The following is a 14,988-nucleotide window of genomic DNA, read 5'->3' on the forward strand; positions in this document are numbered from 1 at the left end:
TGACAAGGGGTCAGGGCACTGGCAGGCCGTCCCCGCGCCCCGCACCCTGGGGCCTCGGCTCCGGGCCCACCCAAGGGGACTTCAGACTGTTGACGTTTGCGATACGTCTCCCGGCACGTCAGATTAACCTCGTTTTATCAAATCGACACCACCACTGGCTGCAAGGGACATAATAATCTTATGAACCGATGAGAAAGACTGAAGTGTGACCGCCGTTGATGACAAGCGGCACCCCACTTTCAGGGACAAGAAAATGGGAGCGCGGGCGTCTGAATGCTGGGGGGGGGGCTCCCCTCCCCTGCCCTGTGTGTGGGGGGTTGGTTGAGGTGTGTGAATTATGTTCATTATCACTTCCAGTTTTCTAGAACCGATTCCAAAACCTCACTCGCAGGGGCAGAAGACAGGAAGAACCTTGACTTTCAAAGCCTTCACAGGCAGCTCTCTCATTTGACCTTCTGGGTGCCCTGCGGGGGACAGGGGACAGGAGGAGAGAAACCCCAGAAGGTGGGGACTTGACCACGGCCTTGCAGCCAAGGAGGAAGCAGGGCCTCCTGGGGTTCACAGGCTTAGTACCTTTCCAGTGCACGGCCCCTCCTGGGACTCGGGGTGCCACAAACACATCACGTCCCCAGAGTCCCCCCAAAACTGTCTAAGGCTCCCAAGAAGCCCTCGGGGCAAGGTGAACACCCTCGGGCTTTCGCAAATGCCAGGACCCAGGAGGCAGGAGGCGGCAGGGAGCTTTCGCAGCGACGCGGCCCGTGCCTCGCACAGAGACCACAGTCCAACGTCTGTGCAGCAAGGGTGGAGTCGGCCTGGGGAAGCCGAGCGGCCCGGTGGGGGGAGCCTGGCCACAGGGGTGTCTCCCCCCACTGCTTCCTGTCCTGCATCTGACACCAGGTCCCAGGCCGTGTGACAGCCAGCCGGGGCTGGAGATGCCAGGGTGCGGACCTAGAGGACGGTCCCCCTTGAGGAGTCGTGAGCAGCCAGCAGAGCCCAGGTGACGTCCAGCCAAGGGGGTCCCTGCTGCACCAGACTCACCCGACGCTGGCTGAGTGAGGGCCACCGGCCCACGCTGACCCTGAGCGGGGACAGGAGCAGCTCCCCGGGGGCTCGCCTCGCCCCCAGCCCCCAGCTAACTCATGTCAGAGAAGGGACACTCTTTCAACATTCAGGGTGAGGAAGAAGAGTGGCATCCCTCTCAGCTGATAACGAAAGCCCCGAGTGTGTAAAGCAACTAGACTTCCTCCAACAAGGTTCATGGCCAGACCACGGCCGTGGGAGAGGCACCTGTGGTGAGGAGAGACGGCTTCTGACCCAGGCCTGGCGGACGGATGTGCTCAGTGAACACAACGTAGTGTCAGCAACACACGTGGGCCCCCAGCCCCGTCCCAGTGACACACACACACACACACACACACACACACACACACACTCACGCTCTCGAGGTGACATGTCCTGGTTACCTGTCTGCTTCTGACACCAGGGCGATACGGCCATAATCCCAAAATCTCCTTCTTATGATGGAAAACACCAAGATCAAACACTGACAGGAGAAAAGAAACCAAGTAAAGTGACTTCTCATTAGAGACACCTGCCTTAGGGGCAAAGCCCACCAGCCTGAACCCAGCGGGGCTACAAGGGCCCAGAGAGGGCACCGAGCCGCCCGAGGCCACACAGCTCAACCATCCGACGCTTTGCCCACCGTCTTCACGAGCGCCTGTCGCCGATGCCAGGGCACAGAGGCCACGAGCCCGTCCCTGAGCTGGCCCCGGCGCCCTCCTCACCATGAGCATCGGCCCCGCTCTTTGCTCTCAGGGCAGCAACAGCCAGGACCCCCACCCCACCGACCCTGCGCTGATCAGCCCTCAGTGCTCCTGAGCAGGAAGGCGAGACCAGGCCTCACAGCCGCCCAGGACCCGCTTCCTTCCTCTTACACAGAACTGCACTTAATTACAGAGCGAGGAAGCAGAGCTCCCCCAGGCCGAGCCGGGTGCTCCCCCAGGCAAGCCCCGAGGACGCCAGCATGGGGCCTGGAGGGGGGACAGTGCCCACCGAGGAGCCTGGGCTCTGGCAGCTCGGTCTCCACAGCCTGGGGCCCTCAGCCGATCGCTCTAAACCCCGTCCAGCTGTAAAATCTGTAACCTCCACACCACCTCCCCCGCGTTCACCTTGGCCGTCCTCAGACCCGGTCTTGCCTGGACAGACCACTGCCCTTCAAGGTTCAGGGAGGGTGACACAGAGCGGTTTTCAATTCGCCTACCCCTGCCGGCCTCGGTCACAAACTAGGCTTTCATTTCATTTTCTTTTCATTTCATTTCATTTATTTCATTTCATTTCATTTATTTCATTTCATTTCATTTCATTCTATTTTATTTCATTCTATTTTATTTCATTTTATTTTTTATTTTCATTTTATTTTCATTTTATTTTCATTTTATTTTCATTTTATTTTATTTACTTATTTTTTTTAGGAACTAAGCTTTTTTTTTTCTTTAAGGTTTATTTATTTATTTTGAGAGAGAGACAGAGAGAGCAACCAGGGGAAGGGCAGAGAGAGAGAGAGAGAGAGAGAGAGAGAGAGAGAATCCCAAACAGGCTCCCCAATGTGGGGCCTAAACCCACGAACTCGGAGATCATGACCTGAGCCGAAATCAGGAGTCAGATGCTTAACCGACTGGGCCACTCAGGCGCCCAGAACTGACCTTTTAAATGTGGGTTTGTCTCCCTAAAGGGAATCCAGAGACCAGAACCCCACAGGGGCCGCGTCCCTTTCGGGACCGTCTCCAGGTGGGCGGGGAAGCTGGTGACTATTCCCGGAGGCAGGTGAGTCACGTCTCAGGACAAAGCTGAAGGCCGTCCGGCAAGTGCCCCCCCCAACCCCGCCGCCCCCTCTGCTGCCTACTTGGGGTGTGTGTCTCATGCGCCCATGTTCTCCCAGCCGCTCTGGCTCACGTGTGCACCCATCACGTCCCCTGATAAACACCCAGCTCCCCTCGCCGGCGCCCCTGCAGCCGTGTCCACCCTCGCTCTCCAGCGCCCCTTCTCGTTACTCCCACCAGCCCTCAGCGTCACCGGCGCACCCCCGGGACCCCCACCCCTGTCACCGAGGCTGGTGTTCTCAACCTACACGTGGACTCCAAGAAACAGGTTGTCTGGCACCTAAAAGCCCTTCTCATAAATGTTTTTAAAGTTTATTTATTTGAGAGAGAGAGAGAGAGAGAGAGACAGCGCACGAGCCAGGGAGGAACAGAGAGAAAGGGAGACAGAATCCCAGGCAGGCTCCTCCCCATCGGCACAGAGCCCACTGTGGGGCTCGAACCCATGAACCGTGAGATCAGGACCTGAGCCGAGATCAGGCGTCGGACGGTTGACCTACTGAGCCCCCTGGGCGCCCCACAGAGCCCTTTCTCGTGAAAGCAACGTGAGTGGCAGGTGGGATCCCATGCCAGCCTCTAAGGTGCCACTGTGAGGCAAATCCTGGGGCAACAGGGCGGATCTGAGTCCTGGGGACACCCCCTCCCCAGTACGAGCTACTCATTTATACCCTCAGCGGGAGGTATGGCCACCCCACAGGCAGGAACACAAGAAGGGGCCCCGTGGCCCCTGGGAATCCCACCCAACCACCCGCGGGGGAGAAGAACAGCGTACTGCAAACCGGGGGACCCCCTGGGAACAGGCAGGTCTGGGCCACTGAAGGCCACGAAGGTGGGCCTTTCCCCAGCTGTGTCCTCTGCTCTGCGACTGATCCCCTAAAAGGCCCAGGACCCAGCGGGGGACAGGAGGTGACATTTCTAAGCTGGGAGGTGCGGCCACTCTATTCCAGCCCATGCCTCTGGTCCCTGTGGACTGACCCCTTCCACGGGCCTCACCACGCGACAGGCTGACTCTGTGACCAGAGGGACAGCTGCGTGTTCTCCACCCGCAAAGCACGGCTCCCCGGGGTACAGCAGGTGGGGGGCAGAGGTGACGTGTGAACTCGGGCACGCCTGATCCCATACCTGAGTTTTCCAGAAGGCCCGGGAGGAGAGCGGGGGACACGATTCAGGAGGGGACTCACCAGGAAGCAACTGACATCTATGAGCAGGACGGTGGGGACGCCCCCGAAGGTGACCCCCTGGAGCACGGTGCTGTTTTTGGCCGTGTTGTAGCAGTACGAGTCGTTGGGCTGGTCCCCGATGCCCAGCCGCTCACGCACGGACACCGCCTTGGACTGCCACAGCTCCAGGATCAGGGAGTTGTTCATCGTGCCCCTCCTCCCTGGAGAGCAAACCGGGCAGACGGTCAGGGCCAGGGGTCCCCGGAGGGTCCCCCACCCGCACTGGCAGGGCCCGAGGTGGGCACAGGGGCCGCTAGGCGCAGCCAGCAGCAAGCAATCAGGGAGAGGCGGGCACCGGGCCCGCGTGCCTGGCAGAGCCCAGGAGAATAGCCCCATTGTGGGAACAGTCCCAAGGGTCAGATGGCCCGGTGGACAGCTCATCAGGACACAGCAGGGAGGGAGGTGGGGGGACAGGGGCCTGCCTCCTAAGAGGTGCCTGAGCTCCTGCCAGCAAAGTCCTCCCCGGGGAGCCCCTGGGGGCTTGGGGGGACAGTCAGGGGACAGAAACGAAGGAGATAAAGGTGGGAAAGACGAAAACGCAGGAAGAAACAAATCAGGAGGAAGGGACGTCCATCCAAGTACGCACACACGTGTCAGCTCCAGGAAGGCCCTGAAGGGGCAGCCAGAAAGGGCAAGGGGGGGTGGTGGAAGCGGGTGGGAAGGAGGGGCACACCCCTGCCCTCCCGGGGAACCCCCCCCCTCCCAGCACCTCCCCAGTCTAACAGGAAGGCCCGGCCTTTTCAAAGCAAATACGACTCCAGGTTACTCCAGGCTGCTCGTAGACCTTTCCTCTCTGAGGCTTCTGGGAGCCCCGGGAAGCTAGGAAACCACCAGGGTTTGTCCCTGTCATCGAAGGCCCCCGAAGGCCCCCGAATTAGCACCCCCTCACACCGTCTGTGGCTGGAGAGCCGGGAGCGATAACTCAGCAACCCTTCCTCAAGCTCCGACTCGTCTGTCAGGGAACTTCTGCGAGGTCTGCTATCTCTAACCTGCCACGGGGACAAAAATCTTGGGGACCAGAAGAAAAGGGACGGAGATATTTGGACTACCTGGCGATGCGGCTGGGGTGGTGACTGCCACTTCGACCCCCAGGACGGGCTGGCTGGGGACAATGTCTCTCACACACACACACACACACACATACACACACACACACACACAGGATGGACTGCAGGAAGCGGGTAGAGGCAGCTCCAAGGGCAAGGATGACCCAGGAGGCTGAGTCACTCTCTCACCCCTTATGAGAGGCTTGCCAATGGCCAGACAATGTGACGCCAGAGCCACGGAGCTGGTGGCCCTCAACAGAGTCACAAAGACTACCTCTGGGAGGCAGATCTTGGTTTCCCTGCTTTAAGGGTCGCCCAGCAGCACCACCCCGGACAGAGCGCCCGGCCTGACGCTGTGAGGCCAGCGCCTGCCCCCCCCGCAAAACCCCTGTCCTGCCTCACACATACCAGACGCCCAGGGAAGGAAGGACTGCGGGCGAGTCCCTGGGCGAGGTCCTCAGCCAGTGCCGGCAGAGACAGGAACAGTCCCGGCCGCCTCCCAAGCTGCCTCAGGCCTGCCACTCACTTCCTGCTGGGCTCTCCCGACCCCAGGACCGGGCCGCAAGGCCTTTCCAGGCCTCCCTGAAGGAACGCAGAGTCACCAGGAGCTGCCTTTTCCGCTTTGGCTCACGCCCGCCCCAAGCCTCTGAACTCAGGGCCTCACATGCAGCCTTTGGTGTTTCCACCCTGCTTCCCCCGCCCAGCTCCCCCCCCCCAATCCCCCACCACCACCCAAACTGGTTCTGGGCGCTCCTCTGTGCTGCCCGCCCCTCTCCTCCTCCTCCAGCATCAGCAGCCTGACCTCTGGCTCGAGGCCTCGCTGGGCCCAGGGAGGGTCCACTCCACAGAAGCATGGGTGGCTGTGGGCCCCCGGTAAGGGCCTCCCCAAGGACAGCTGCTACCCGAGGGCCAGAATCAGGAAAAGGGACACAGCAGAACAGGGAAGGCTTGAAAGGTAAAGAGGAAAGGAAAAATCACACCCATAAAATGCTCACAGAGGGAGCACTGTCCCTGGAAAGGAGTGGCTGCTGGGGGCAGGCAGCCCTGGCCGATGGTGCTTGAGGCTGAGCAGAGCAGAGGTCCCCTGGGAGGAAGCCCCCCGAGGCTCCTCGTCTTCCTTGTACCCCCTTCCACCCCGGGCACACCTCTGGGTCCCTTCCCTCCTGCCAAACTGGCTCCCTGGCTGGTTTTACACAGTCCGATAAGAACTGGCCAGGTCGGCCAGCAAGGACTGCCAGCCTGGTGGGGGGGGGGGGGGCCTCCGGGCTCCCCAGAGCCAGCCCCCTTCCGGGGGAGGGCACAGCTTTGGGGGGTGGTGGTCTCTCTCAGACCTTTCAGCTCGATCGTGGACTGTCCCTGCGCTGGACACACATGGCGTCCAAACTCTGCTGAAAGGTCGCGCTCCCTCCAGGGCCAGCTCCCCTGCACTTTCCCCAACAGGACGCTGGGGACACAGCCAGCACAGGGCAGCCTCGCGGGCTGGGAAGGAGGCCCTCCTTCATGGATGTGCAGTCCTCCCTGTGTGCGTAGACAGACCTATGTGAGTGCCTAGCACGTATCTATGCCTTCCAGAGGGTTCTCCACTACCAACGTGAGGGCAGGAAAGCCACAGTCACCCTGGAGGCCCCGCAGCCCCTGGAACAGCAGGTGACTCGGGTCCCCAGCTCGAAGTTCAGCCCAGGTGCACCCCAGAGCCTGGCCGTGGCCGTTGGGAGGGAGGGCTGGGTCCAGCAGCCGGTCTCCCACTTGCCACAGTGCTAACCCACGGCCCACGTGTGTCCAGCAAGGACCGGCCCACGCAGCACACCTGACCACCTCCCCCTTCCTTCCGGAAACGCCAGAACGTAGCACCAGGTGCATGAGCATCATCAGTTCTTACAAAAAGGCCCCACACAAATTCAGGGTATTTTTATCATCGCAGATCTTCCGGTTTTGTTACAATAACAAGACCACAAGCAGCCCGGGTCCCTCCACCACGGGAGGAGCGGACTCGGAGCTCCCAGATGCAGAAGAAGGTTGTGAAGGAAACACAACGGGGGCGGGGGGGGGGGGACCCAGGAACCTGGACAGCTGTCCACCTCCAGAGATGTCAGCCCTGGAGCGTCAAGAAAACGTCCCAGCCTTTGGCTACAGTGGGAGGCAGCGCGCCCAGCAGATACCCGAGCAGCCCTGGAGTTTGGGCTCAGACAGCGGCTTACACGCTCAGTGCCTTGACTTCCTCCCCTGTGAAGCGGGGCGGTGGTATTTCTCTCAACCCGGGCTGTTGGGAGGCACACGCCTGAGACCGTGTGCATGAAGCACTCAGCCCAGCGCCTGGTCCGTGAGCACCCAAAAGGCTCCTGGCTTTTATTTTAAGTCACTCCTCCAGCCAATGGGAAACACAAGGTCAGCAGCCGGTCCAGGTTTTTCCCCTGTTAGAGCCCAGGGAACAGCCAGGGAGACCTTTGCCCCAACACTGAACAAAGAAGTGGTGTGAAGAGAGGTTTCTGCTTCTGCTCACGTCCACGTGGAGGCAGAAGCGACTCAGGGCTGTGACAGGTGTCCCGCCGGGAGGGGAGGAGGGAGGAAGACAGTGATGCGGGCCGGAGGGGAAAGGAGAAACAATACGGGTTGTTTCTCGGGTCGGGTTCGGGATGATCTGGAGTCTGTCCCCATCCCCCACGGCCTCAGCCCTGTCTGAGCAGGAGCCAGGGCCTCAGAAAGGCGGGTCTCCCTCCCCTGCCCCCTTGTGCCCGGGGCTGCACTGGTGGGCACAGCCCCCTGGCTTAACCGCGAAGCCTGGACACCGCGGGGGTGGCGCGCAGGCACTCCTGGGCCTGGAAGGAAGCTCGAGGTCGTCTGGTCAATCACCCCGGGCAAGTCCTGCGCCAGCGGCCGCCCCACCCGGGGCTGGGACATGCAGGCCGCCCCGGAGTCTCAGGTAGCCCGTCGTCTTATCAGGTCCCCGAACCCGACGGTTTGGGTTTCCAGGTGGAGATCTCCTCCTCCTCCCCTCCCTGCAAGGCCCCCTCCCCCCACACCCCGGCCTCCCTGGACTCCAGCAGGGCCGCGGGCAGGGGTCACCGAGGAAAGGGCCCAGTGGCTCCCACCTGCACCCCCCGGGGGGGGGCGTCCGAGAAGGAAGAGCCCCCCCCCCCCCCCCCCCGGCTGCGCTCCTGCTCCCCGGCCGGCCGGGTCAGCCCCCCAGCGAAGGCGGGGGGGGGGGAGGGGGGGGCGGTCCAAGACGGCTGCGGGGAAGCTAGAGAAGCACGTCCCCGCCCTGCCCGGAGAGGGGGTCCGCGCGGGCCGGGACCCTGGACTCGGCCCCGGGAGGGCTGCGGGCGACCCCGACCCGGCGCCCCTGCCCACCGTACCTGCGGCGCCCGCGCGGCGGCTGCACCTGACCGGCGGGTCCCGCCCCCGAAAAGTTTCAAAGTGAAACTCCGGGCGCCTCCCGCACATGCGCACCGCGGGCCCAGTTTTCGGATCCCGCCCCCGCCCCCGCCGGACCGCGCGCCGCCCCGGGACTTACGCCCGGAACCTGACCCCGCCCCTGCGCACCCGGGACCGCCCCGCGGGGGGAGGGGGCGCAGGTCCAGGGGTCCCGGGGCGCGGGGGCGGCTGTTCCTGGGGCCCTTCTAGGGGTCCCGCTGGGGAGGGAGACCTGGATGGCGTGTGCCCTTGCAGCCCCGGCCTCCTGTGGTTGCAGCGATAAAGGCGCTCTCTTATCTCCCTACTCATCACCGTGACCCTGACCTGAGCCCCGGCCTGTGGCTCCCTGCGCTGGGCTGGGGTCCGGGTGTCTCCTGTTGCTTCCCTGAGGGGTTTTTTCCGTCCCATCTGGCCTCCTCCTTCTCCCCACCCCGCTCCCGCCCCCACTAGTTATTTCCTGGAGTTTGCAGAGGGCCCCTGAGCTCGGCCCGGTCCGCTCGGCCCCGGTCGACTTAGTCCCTGCGCTCTGCCCCTGCTCTTGGCCCTGGCCCGCTCGGCCCGGTCCACTCACCCCTGCGCTTGGCCCCGGTCCGATGGGCCCTGGTCCCCTCCGCCCGGTCCACTCACTCCTGCGCTCAGCCCTGGCCCGCTCAGCCCTGGTTGGCTCGGTCCGGTCGACTTAGCCCCTGCGCTCGGCCCATGTGCTTGGCCCTGGTCTGCTTGGCCCCATCCACTCACCCCTGCGCTTGGCCCCGGTCCGCTGGGCCCTGGTCCCCTCCGCCCGGTCCACTCACTCCTGCGCTCAGCCCTGGCCCGCTCAGCCCTGGTTGGCTCGGTCCGGTCGACTTAGCCCCTGCGCTCGGCCCGTATGCTTGGCCCTGGCCTGCTCAGCCCAGCCCGCTCAGCCTCTGCCCTCAGCCCTGGTCCACTCAACCCTGATCCACTTAGCCCGGTCCGCTCAGCCCCTACGCTCCACCCTGCAAGTTTGTGGACATCTATCCTTTCCTGCTCTTACCTCCGCTGCCCAGAGCCTCACACTTGAGCCCCCCCAAGGTGATGGGGGTGGGGGGTGTTGGCTGGATGTCTGCCCCCCCCCACCTCCCCAGACTTATCAGACCTCCTCTCACACCCCTCTCCTGCATGTCCCCACTGCCTCCCTGCCTCAATTAATGCCACCAGCACCTGCCTGGTCTGTGCTGAAGGGTCCAGGGAAATGCCTGGTTCTAAGTTTATCTATTTTGAGAGGGAGAGAGAGAGGGCACACGTGCACAAGACAGGGAGGGGCAGAGAAAGACCAAGAGAGAATCCCAAGCAGGCCCTGCACTGTCAGCGCAGAGCCCCAGGCCCTGCTCAAACTCAAGAACTGTGAGGTCATGACCTGAGCTGAGATCAAGAGCCAGATGCATAACCCACTGAGCCCCCCAGGCGCCCCAGCAAGTGCCTGGTTCTAACTAATCTCTGTAATTAGAATGGTGAAGCCACCCACTGACCAAAAAAAGAAAAGAAGAAACGTCAGGGTCTTTGACTTCACAGCGAAGGGATTTCTAAATTTTATTTTCAGTAGGTTAAGTTTATTTCAAAATCAAGAGAAGGCCAAATGGGTGAGACGGTGTGTTGAGGTAACTAACCACAGCCCCTGTTATGGATCAGACAGTATGAGGGGTGCTTGGGAAAACACGGTTTCCTTAAATCTCCAGTAAGTATATGGGAGTCAGGAATCGTTCTGTTTGATGGGGAAGGAAATAGGGGTTTTCAGAGTGTGGAATTCAGAGCTAATTAATGCTGTGCAGACCGGCTAGGAATTAAGGTGTCCTGGCTGGGATCCTGCGACAAAGTCACAACTTAACAGCCCCTATAATCTGGGCATTCTAAATTGTCTGGGGCCCCCAGGTGGCTCAGTCGGTGAAGCATCCGACTTTGGCTCAGGTCATGATCTCACAGTCCTTGAGTCCCAGCCCTGCTTGGGGCTCTGTGCGGACAGCTCAGAGCCCGGAGCCTGCTTCGGATTCTGGGTCTCCCTCTCTCTCTGCCCCTCCCCTGCTCACGCTCTGTCTCTGTCTTTCTGAAAAATAAACATTAAAAAATAATAAAAATAAATTGTCATAGCCAGCGTTTTCCACAGTTGCTCCCCTCATGTGCCCCTAAATCTAAAGGAGTGACCTACAGGCTTGTGCGACTGATGATTTTCATCACAGACTTTTTTATTTTGTAGGAAGTAGAATTGAAACAAAGCCGGCTTGCTGTGCCCAGAACCGTAAGGCGTCCACCACGACAAAAAGATGTCTGTTTCGATTGTAAGAGGACAGACACACAGGGCTCAATGTGTTTCAATCCTAGCTTCCTGTGTTGCTCGGCTCCTTCCTTGATTTTCTAAGCAGGTTGACCTAATCTCTATAGAACTTTCTGTTCCCTTGGGGTTCCGGGGAAAATAGAGAAATACAGAATAAAACGTGTTTCATTTGTTTATTAGATAATGCCCTTACAATCCGGGTTGGAAATGCATAACCCGTACTTGACCGGACCACGTAGGCCCTTTCCACAGAGCTGAGCCCAGACCCAGTGAGGGGACGAGGAGACAGTGACAGTTTGGGAACTGACAGAGGTAAGTGCTTGGGATGTGCAGTGAATGACCAGAGCAAAGCACGGGAGTCGTGACCCTGGGCAGAAAAATTAGGAGGTGAGCTGAATGGACACAGGAAGCGAATTCTGAGCTCAGTAGATGGCCCAGCGTTAGCCATCAGCAGTCCTTAGTCCCCAGCTGTCCCGATGCCTGGATGCACACAGAGGCAAGTCCATCGGAGGCCACGGCCAGCCCTAAGGCCCCAGCCTCCTGGGCACAGGCGCCCCGTCCCACGCGCAGCTGCACTTCTCCACCCTCATGTTGGGCAGGCTGACCACCTGGGGCCTGGGCCTGCCGCCCTCCTTGACGCCCACGATCAGGGGCAGCGAGGTCGTCTCCGAGGCGACGCACTGTCGCGGCCCCGGGAACGGCCGCCTGAAGGTCGGGGGCTCCGGGGGCTGCTGGCACGCGCCCACACACTCGTAGGCCAGGAAGCCCGGGGGCTCCAGGACCCAGTTCTCGGCCCACCGCATGCCCCGCAGGTCAACGTAGGTCTCCTGGCGGCAGCAGCGGGCGCCCTCCGTCGCCTCGGGGTCGCAGTCGCCCTGAGCTCTGCGGGGACGGGAGGGGCGCAGGTCAGCTGAGGTCACGGGGGGGGGGGGCACCTGGGAGGGAGATTTACCGCCAGCTCCGGTCACGTTGCACAGGCTGGGGTTTGCGCCGGGGACGGGGAACCACCAATAACCAGACCCTGCGCAGTACGTGACCTTAGTCCCGGGACGGGGGGCGAAACCCCGCGTCCGTTGATTCCCACGGCGCCCCTGGGAGACCCCACGCCAACCCGCCCGTTCGGGGGGGCCCCCGAGGGCACAGGCGCCTACCCGTAGGCCCCGAGGTCCAGGGTGTGCAGCTCCAGCCGGGGCTCGCCCTGCCCCGTGCCCTCCTGGCCCTGGGACGCGAAGCGGAGCAGCGTGTGGGCGCCCGAGGCCCGCGGGCCCAGGTGCGCCCTCTGCACGGACACCTGCAGCAGCAGCGGCTGCCCAGACCGGCCCAGCTGGCGCCAGAAGTTCACGGCCTCGGTCACGTCGAAGGCCTTCCAGCCACTCCCCTGGAGGGGCACCAGCCTGCGACACCCGTGGAGACGGGGGCCTGAGCTGGGGCTGGGGACACCCCTAGGAGGAGCCTGCCCCCTCCCCCTCCCCTCCCTCCCTTCTCTCCCCCCTCCCCCACACTAGGCCCACATGCCACCCTCTCCTTCTCCCCCTCCAGCCCCCTCCCCCTCCCTCTTCCCCCCCTCGGGGCCCACCCGCCCCCTCCCCCCTCCAACAGCCCTACCCCCCAATCCCCCACCAACCCCTACCCACCCTGCTGACCTGGGCCCACCTGGGCTCCCCTCCCCTCCCCACTGGCAGCCCGGCCACGGCCTCCCCACCTGGAGTCCACCAGGTAGGTGCGGTTCGAGCTGTCCTCGTGGATGCGCAGCCACTCGACGGTGACGCGGGCGCGGGCGCCGTGCGGGGACAGCCGCTCGAGCCTGCGCAGCGCCGCTTTGGGGACCGGCTCCTGGAAGAGGCGCAGCACGGCCTGCACCAGCTCGCTGTTGGGCGGCAGGCGCCCCTCCATGCCGAACACCAGCACGTGCGTGGAGGCCTCGGCCGCCAGCAACCTGCCCGCCACCTCTGGGGACGGGAGCAGGGTCAGGAGGCAGGTCAGGCCCGCTGGGAGGGCGCGGGGCCCAGAGCCAGTGAGCAGAATCCCCCAGGAAGGCAGGGAGAGGTGGGGGCGGGGCCTCACCTGCACAGCCGCCTTTTTTTTTTTTTTTTAAGGTTTATTTATTTATTTTCATAGAGAGACAGAGCGAGTCCAAGAGGGAGAGGGCCAGAGAGCGAGGGAGAGAGGGAATCCCAAGCAGGCTCCGTGCTGACAGCGCAGAGCCTGACGTGGGACTCGATCCCACGAACCCCGAGATCACGACCTGAGCCAAAACCGAGAGTCAGACGCTTCACCGACTGAGCCCCCCAGGCGCCCCAACACGCAGCCTTCTTCAGGCGAAGGCGCTCAGCTAAAGTGGGAGGGCCAGCGGAGAGAGGGAGGCAGAGAGCCACCGTGGAAATCTGTGGTCACCAGCTGAGAGTGTCCTTTCCAGGAGGGAGGGCAAGAGCCCCGACTTCCTCTCCACTCCCTGCCTGAGGGGCTCCTGCCCAGTGAAATGTCCCCAACCGGAGGAAGAGGCACCTGGGGCCTGTCGCCAGCTCCTGTTCCCCAGAGGCACCAGGCCCCGTGTCCCCAACACCTGAGGCTCCGGGCTGACGGTGGGACCACCTGACCACGGGCCACGTGGCCGCCAGCGGTCAGCTCTGCAGAGCGTTCAGGACCAGCCTCCTCGTCCCCAGGCCTCCAGGCGCCTGACTGGCCAAGGCCATCCTCCCTGTCACTAGCCCCAAGTCCCCTTTCTCTGTGTCCCCTCCTCCCACGGGGCTTCTGCACCCACGAGGGTGTCGTTCCTGCCTCGCCTCTGCCAGTGGGGCCCCTGGTGCAGACAGAGACCAGGGCCCCGGACGCAGCCACGCTCACAGTCCCGTGGAGCTCCCCCCCCCCGCCCCCCGCCCCACGACGGCCGCCCCGGGACAGGCCCGCCGGCCTCGGCCTCCCCGTTCCCAACGAGCACCGGGCTGCGGCGGGAGGGGGACCTCACCTCGGACCCTCTGGCTGAACCTCTTCCCGCGGGAGTGGGCGCCGTGACTGCGCCGCAACAGGGCCACGTACTGGGCCCTCACGTGGGCCGGGGTGACCAGCCCCTCCACGTCGTGCTGGTCCAGGACAGGCGCCTCGCGGAGGCCCAGCTGCCGCAGCAGGCTGGCCCGCACCTGCTCCCCGGTCAGGGCGGCCCCGGGACCCGTCAGGGGCAGCGCCCAGAACGCCCAGCACAGCCACAGGGGCCTCATGGTGCCGCCCGGGGATGGGGGGCGGGTGTCAGAGCGCACGCGTCCCCCGAGGAGGCTCGGCGAGGGTCTCAGCCCGGTGTGCGGAGGGCCGGGCCCGGGCCAGCTTTATAGGCAGCCCTGAGCTGGGCCCGGGCGGAGGGGGGAGGTCACACCCCTCGGACCTCCTGGGAGCTCAGCAGCCAGACGGTCCTTGGGCCTCGAGGAGGGGGCCGTCTGGAAAGGGCACAGAGGCCCGTCTGGACTGTGGACAGCTGGCTGTTGCTATCTGCACGGTGGCCGGGAGGCCCTGCCTTGCTTCACGCCGCCTGCCCTGTTAACCTCACAGATGTGTCTCCTGGAGAAGAAGCAGGCGTCTCCTCTGTGCCACGTTCCCAGTCTCCCCAGTCACAGAACCGACCGGAGTGTGGCCCTGGCATCCAGTTGGGGGCCGCAGGTAGAGTGCCTGCCCGCCACCAGGGCTCTTGGATCAAAGACCAGTACTGGTGCAGGGATGAGCCTCCGGCCTGGTGCTCGCAGGGCGGTGGGGGCTGCTGAGATCCTGGGCTGTCCCCGGTTGGAAATTCCTGCTCCGGGGACCCTTCCCAGGCCAGGGAACCTATGATCATTTAGCACCGATGGGTGGGTGTCCAATAAGGACCCTCCCTCCCCCTCTTCTTGGCTGTTCACGGATTCAGACATTAGAGGGGGAAAACCAATCCATGGCCCCTTCCGACTTCTGAGCCAGAAACCGAGGGGGGACATACTCAGACTCACTAATTAGTTGCCGTTTATCTGAAGTCCGGATTTCAGTGGGAGTCCTATACTTTGATTTGCTAAATCTGGCAGCCAGAAAGCCAGTGTGGATTGGGACATTTGTTACAATGGGCCGCGGCAGCCCCATCCGTGGTGATGCGGAGGCGGGAGTCTGGCTTCCACCGGCACAGGGTCCCT

General features: G+C 62.9%; 2 protein-coding genes across 6 annotated transcripts in view; both read right to left on the minus strand.

The window, feature by feature from the left end:
- TMEM63A (transmembrane protein 63A) overlaps window positions 1–8,583 on the minus strand; it is a 28,478-nt gene extending 19,895 nt beyond the window's left edge. For 2 of the 4 annotated variants that reach the window (XM_042924964.1, XM_042924965.1), the window contains exons 1-3: window positions 5,551–5,818; window positions 4,058–4,257; window positions 1,464–1,543 (exon numbers count right to left, since the gene is read on the minus strand). In XM_042924964.1, coding sequence (XP_042780898.1) covers window positions 1,464–1,543; window positions 4,058–4,243 — 266 coding nt within the window. In that variant the 5' untranslated portion in view covers window positions 4,244–4,257; window positions 5,551–5,818. Of the gene's footprint in view, window positions 1–1,463; window positions 1,544–4,057; window positions 4,258–5,550; window positions 5,819–8,495 lie in introns of those variants that run through there. The other 2 variants (XM_042924963.1, XM_042924962.1) reach the window with 2 other exon arrangements.
- A 2,425-nt stretch (window positions 8,584–11,008) lies between these two features.
- Window positions 11,009–14,058, minus strand: LEFTY1 (left-right determination factor 1). 2 transcript variants are annotated; one of them, XM_042924967.1, is made up of 6 exons: window positions 13,809–14,058; window positions 12,752–12,792; window positions 12,702–12,710; window positions 12,546–12,640; window positions 11,995–12,237; window positions 11,009–11,725 (listed from the first exon to the last, which is right to left on the minus strand). In XM_042924967.1, the coding sequence occupies exons 1-6, from the start codon at window positions 14,056–14,058 to the stop codon at window positions 11,368–11,370; spliced, it is 996 nt and encodes a 331-aa protein (XP_042780901.1). In that variant the 3' UTR covers window positions 11,009–11,367. The 2 variants fall into 2 exon arrangements, with proteins under 2 accessions (XP_042780901.1, XP_042780900.1); XM_042924966.1 differs by having other exon boundaries at window positions 12,546–12,792.
- Between the last annotated feature and the right edge of the window lie 930 nt (window positions 14,059–14,988).

Source organism: Panthera leo, chromosome F3 (genome assembly GCF_018350215.1).
Source record: "Panthera leo isolate Ple1 chromosome F3, P.leo_Ple1_pat1.1, whole genome shotgun sequence".
In the NCBI taxonomy this organism is placed as follows: domain Eukaryota; kingdom Metazoa; phylum Chordata; class Mammalia; order Carnivora; family Felidae; genus Panthera; species Panthera leo.

Bases quoted from the DNA above. Each gene is read 5' to 3' on its own strand.
- LEFTY1 (XM_042924966.1), bottom strand. From the start codon at position 14,058: ATGAGGCCCCTGTGGCTGTGCTGGGCGTTCTGGGCGCTGCCCCTGACG. The intron at 12,793-13,808 runs GTGAGGTCCCCC...TCCCGTCCCCAG, and splicing joins GTTCAGCCAGAGGGTCCGAG to AGGTGGCGGGCAGGTTGCTG. The intron at 11,726-11,994 runs GTAGGCGCCTGT...CCGTCCCCGCAG, and splicing joins CTGGACCTCGGGGCCTACGG to AGCTCAGGGCGACTGCGACC.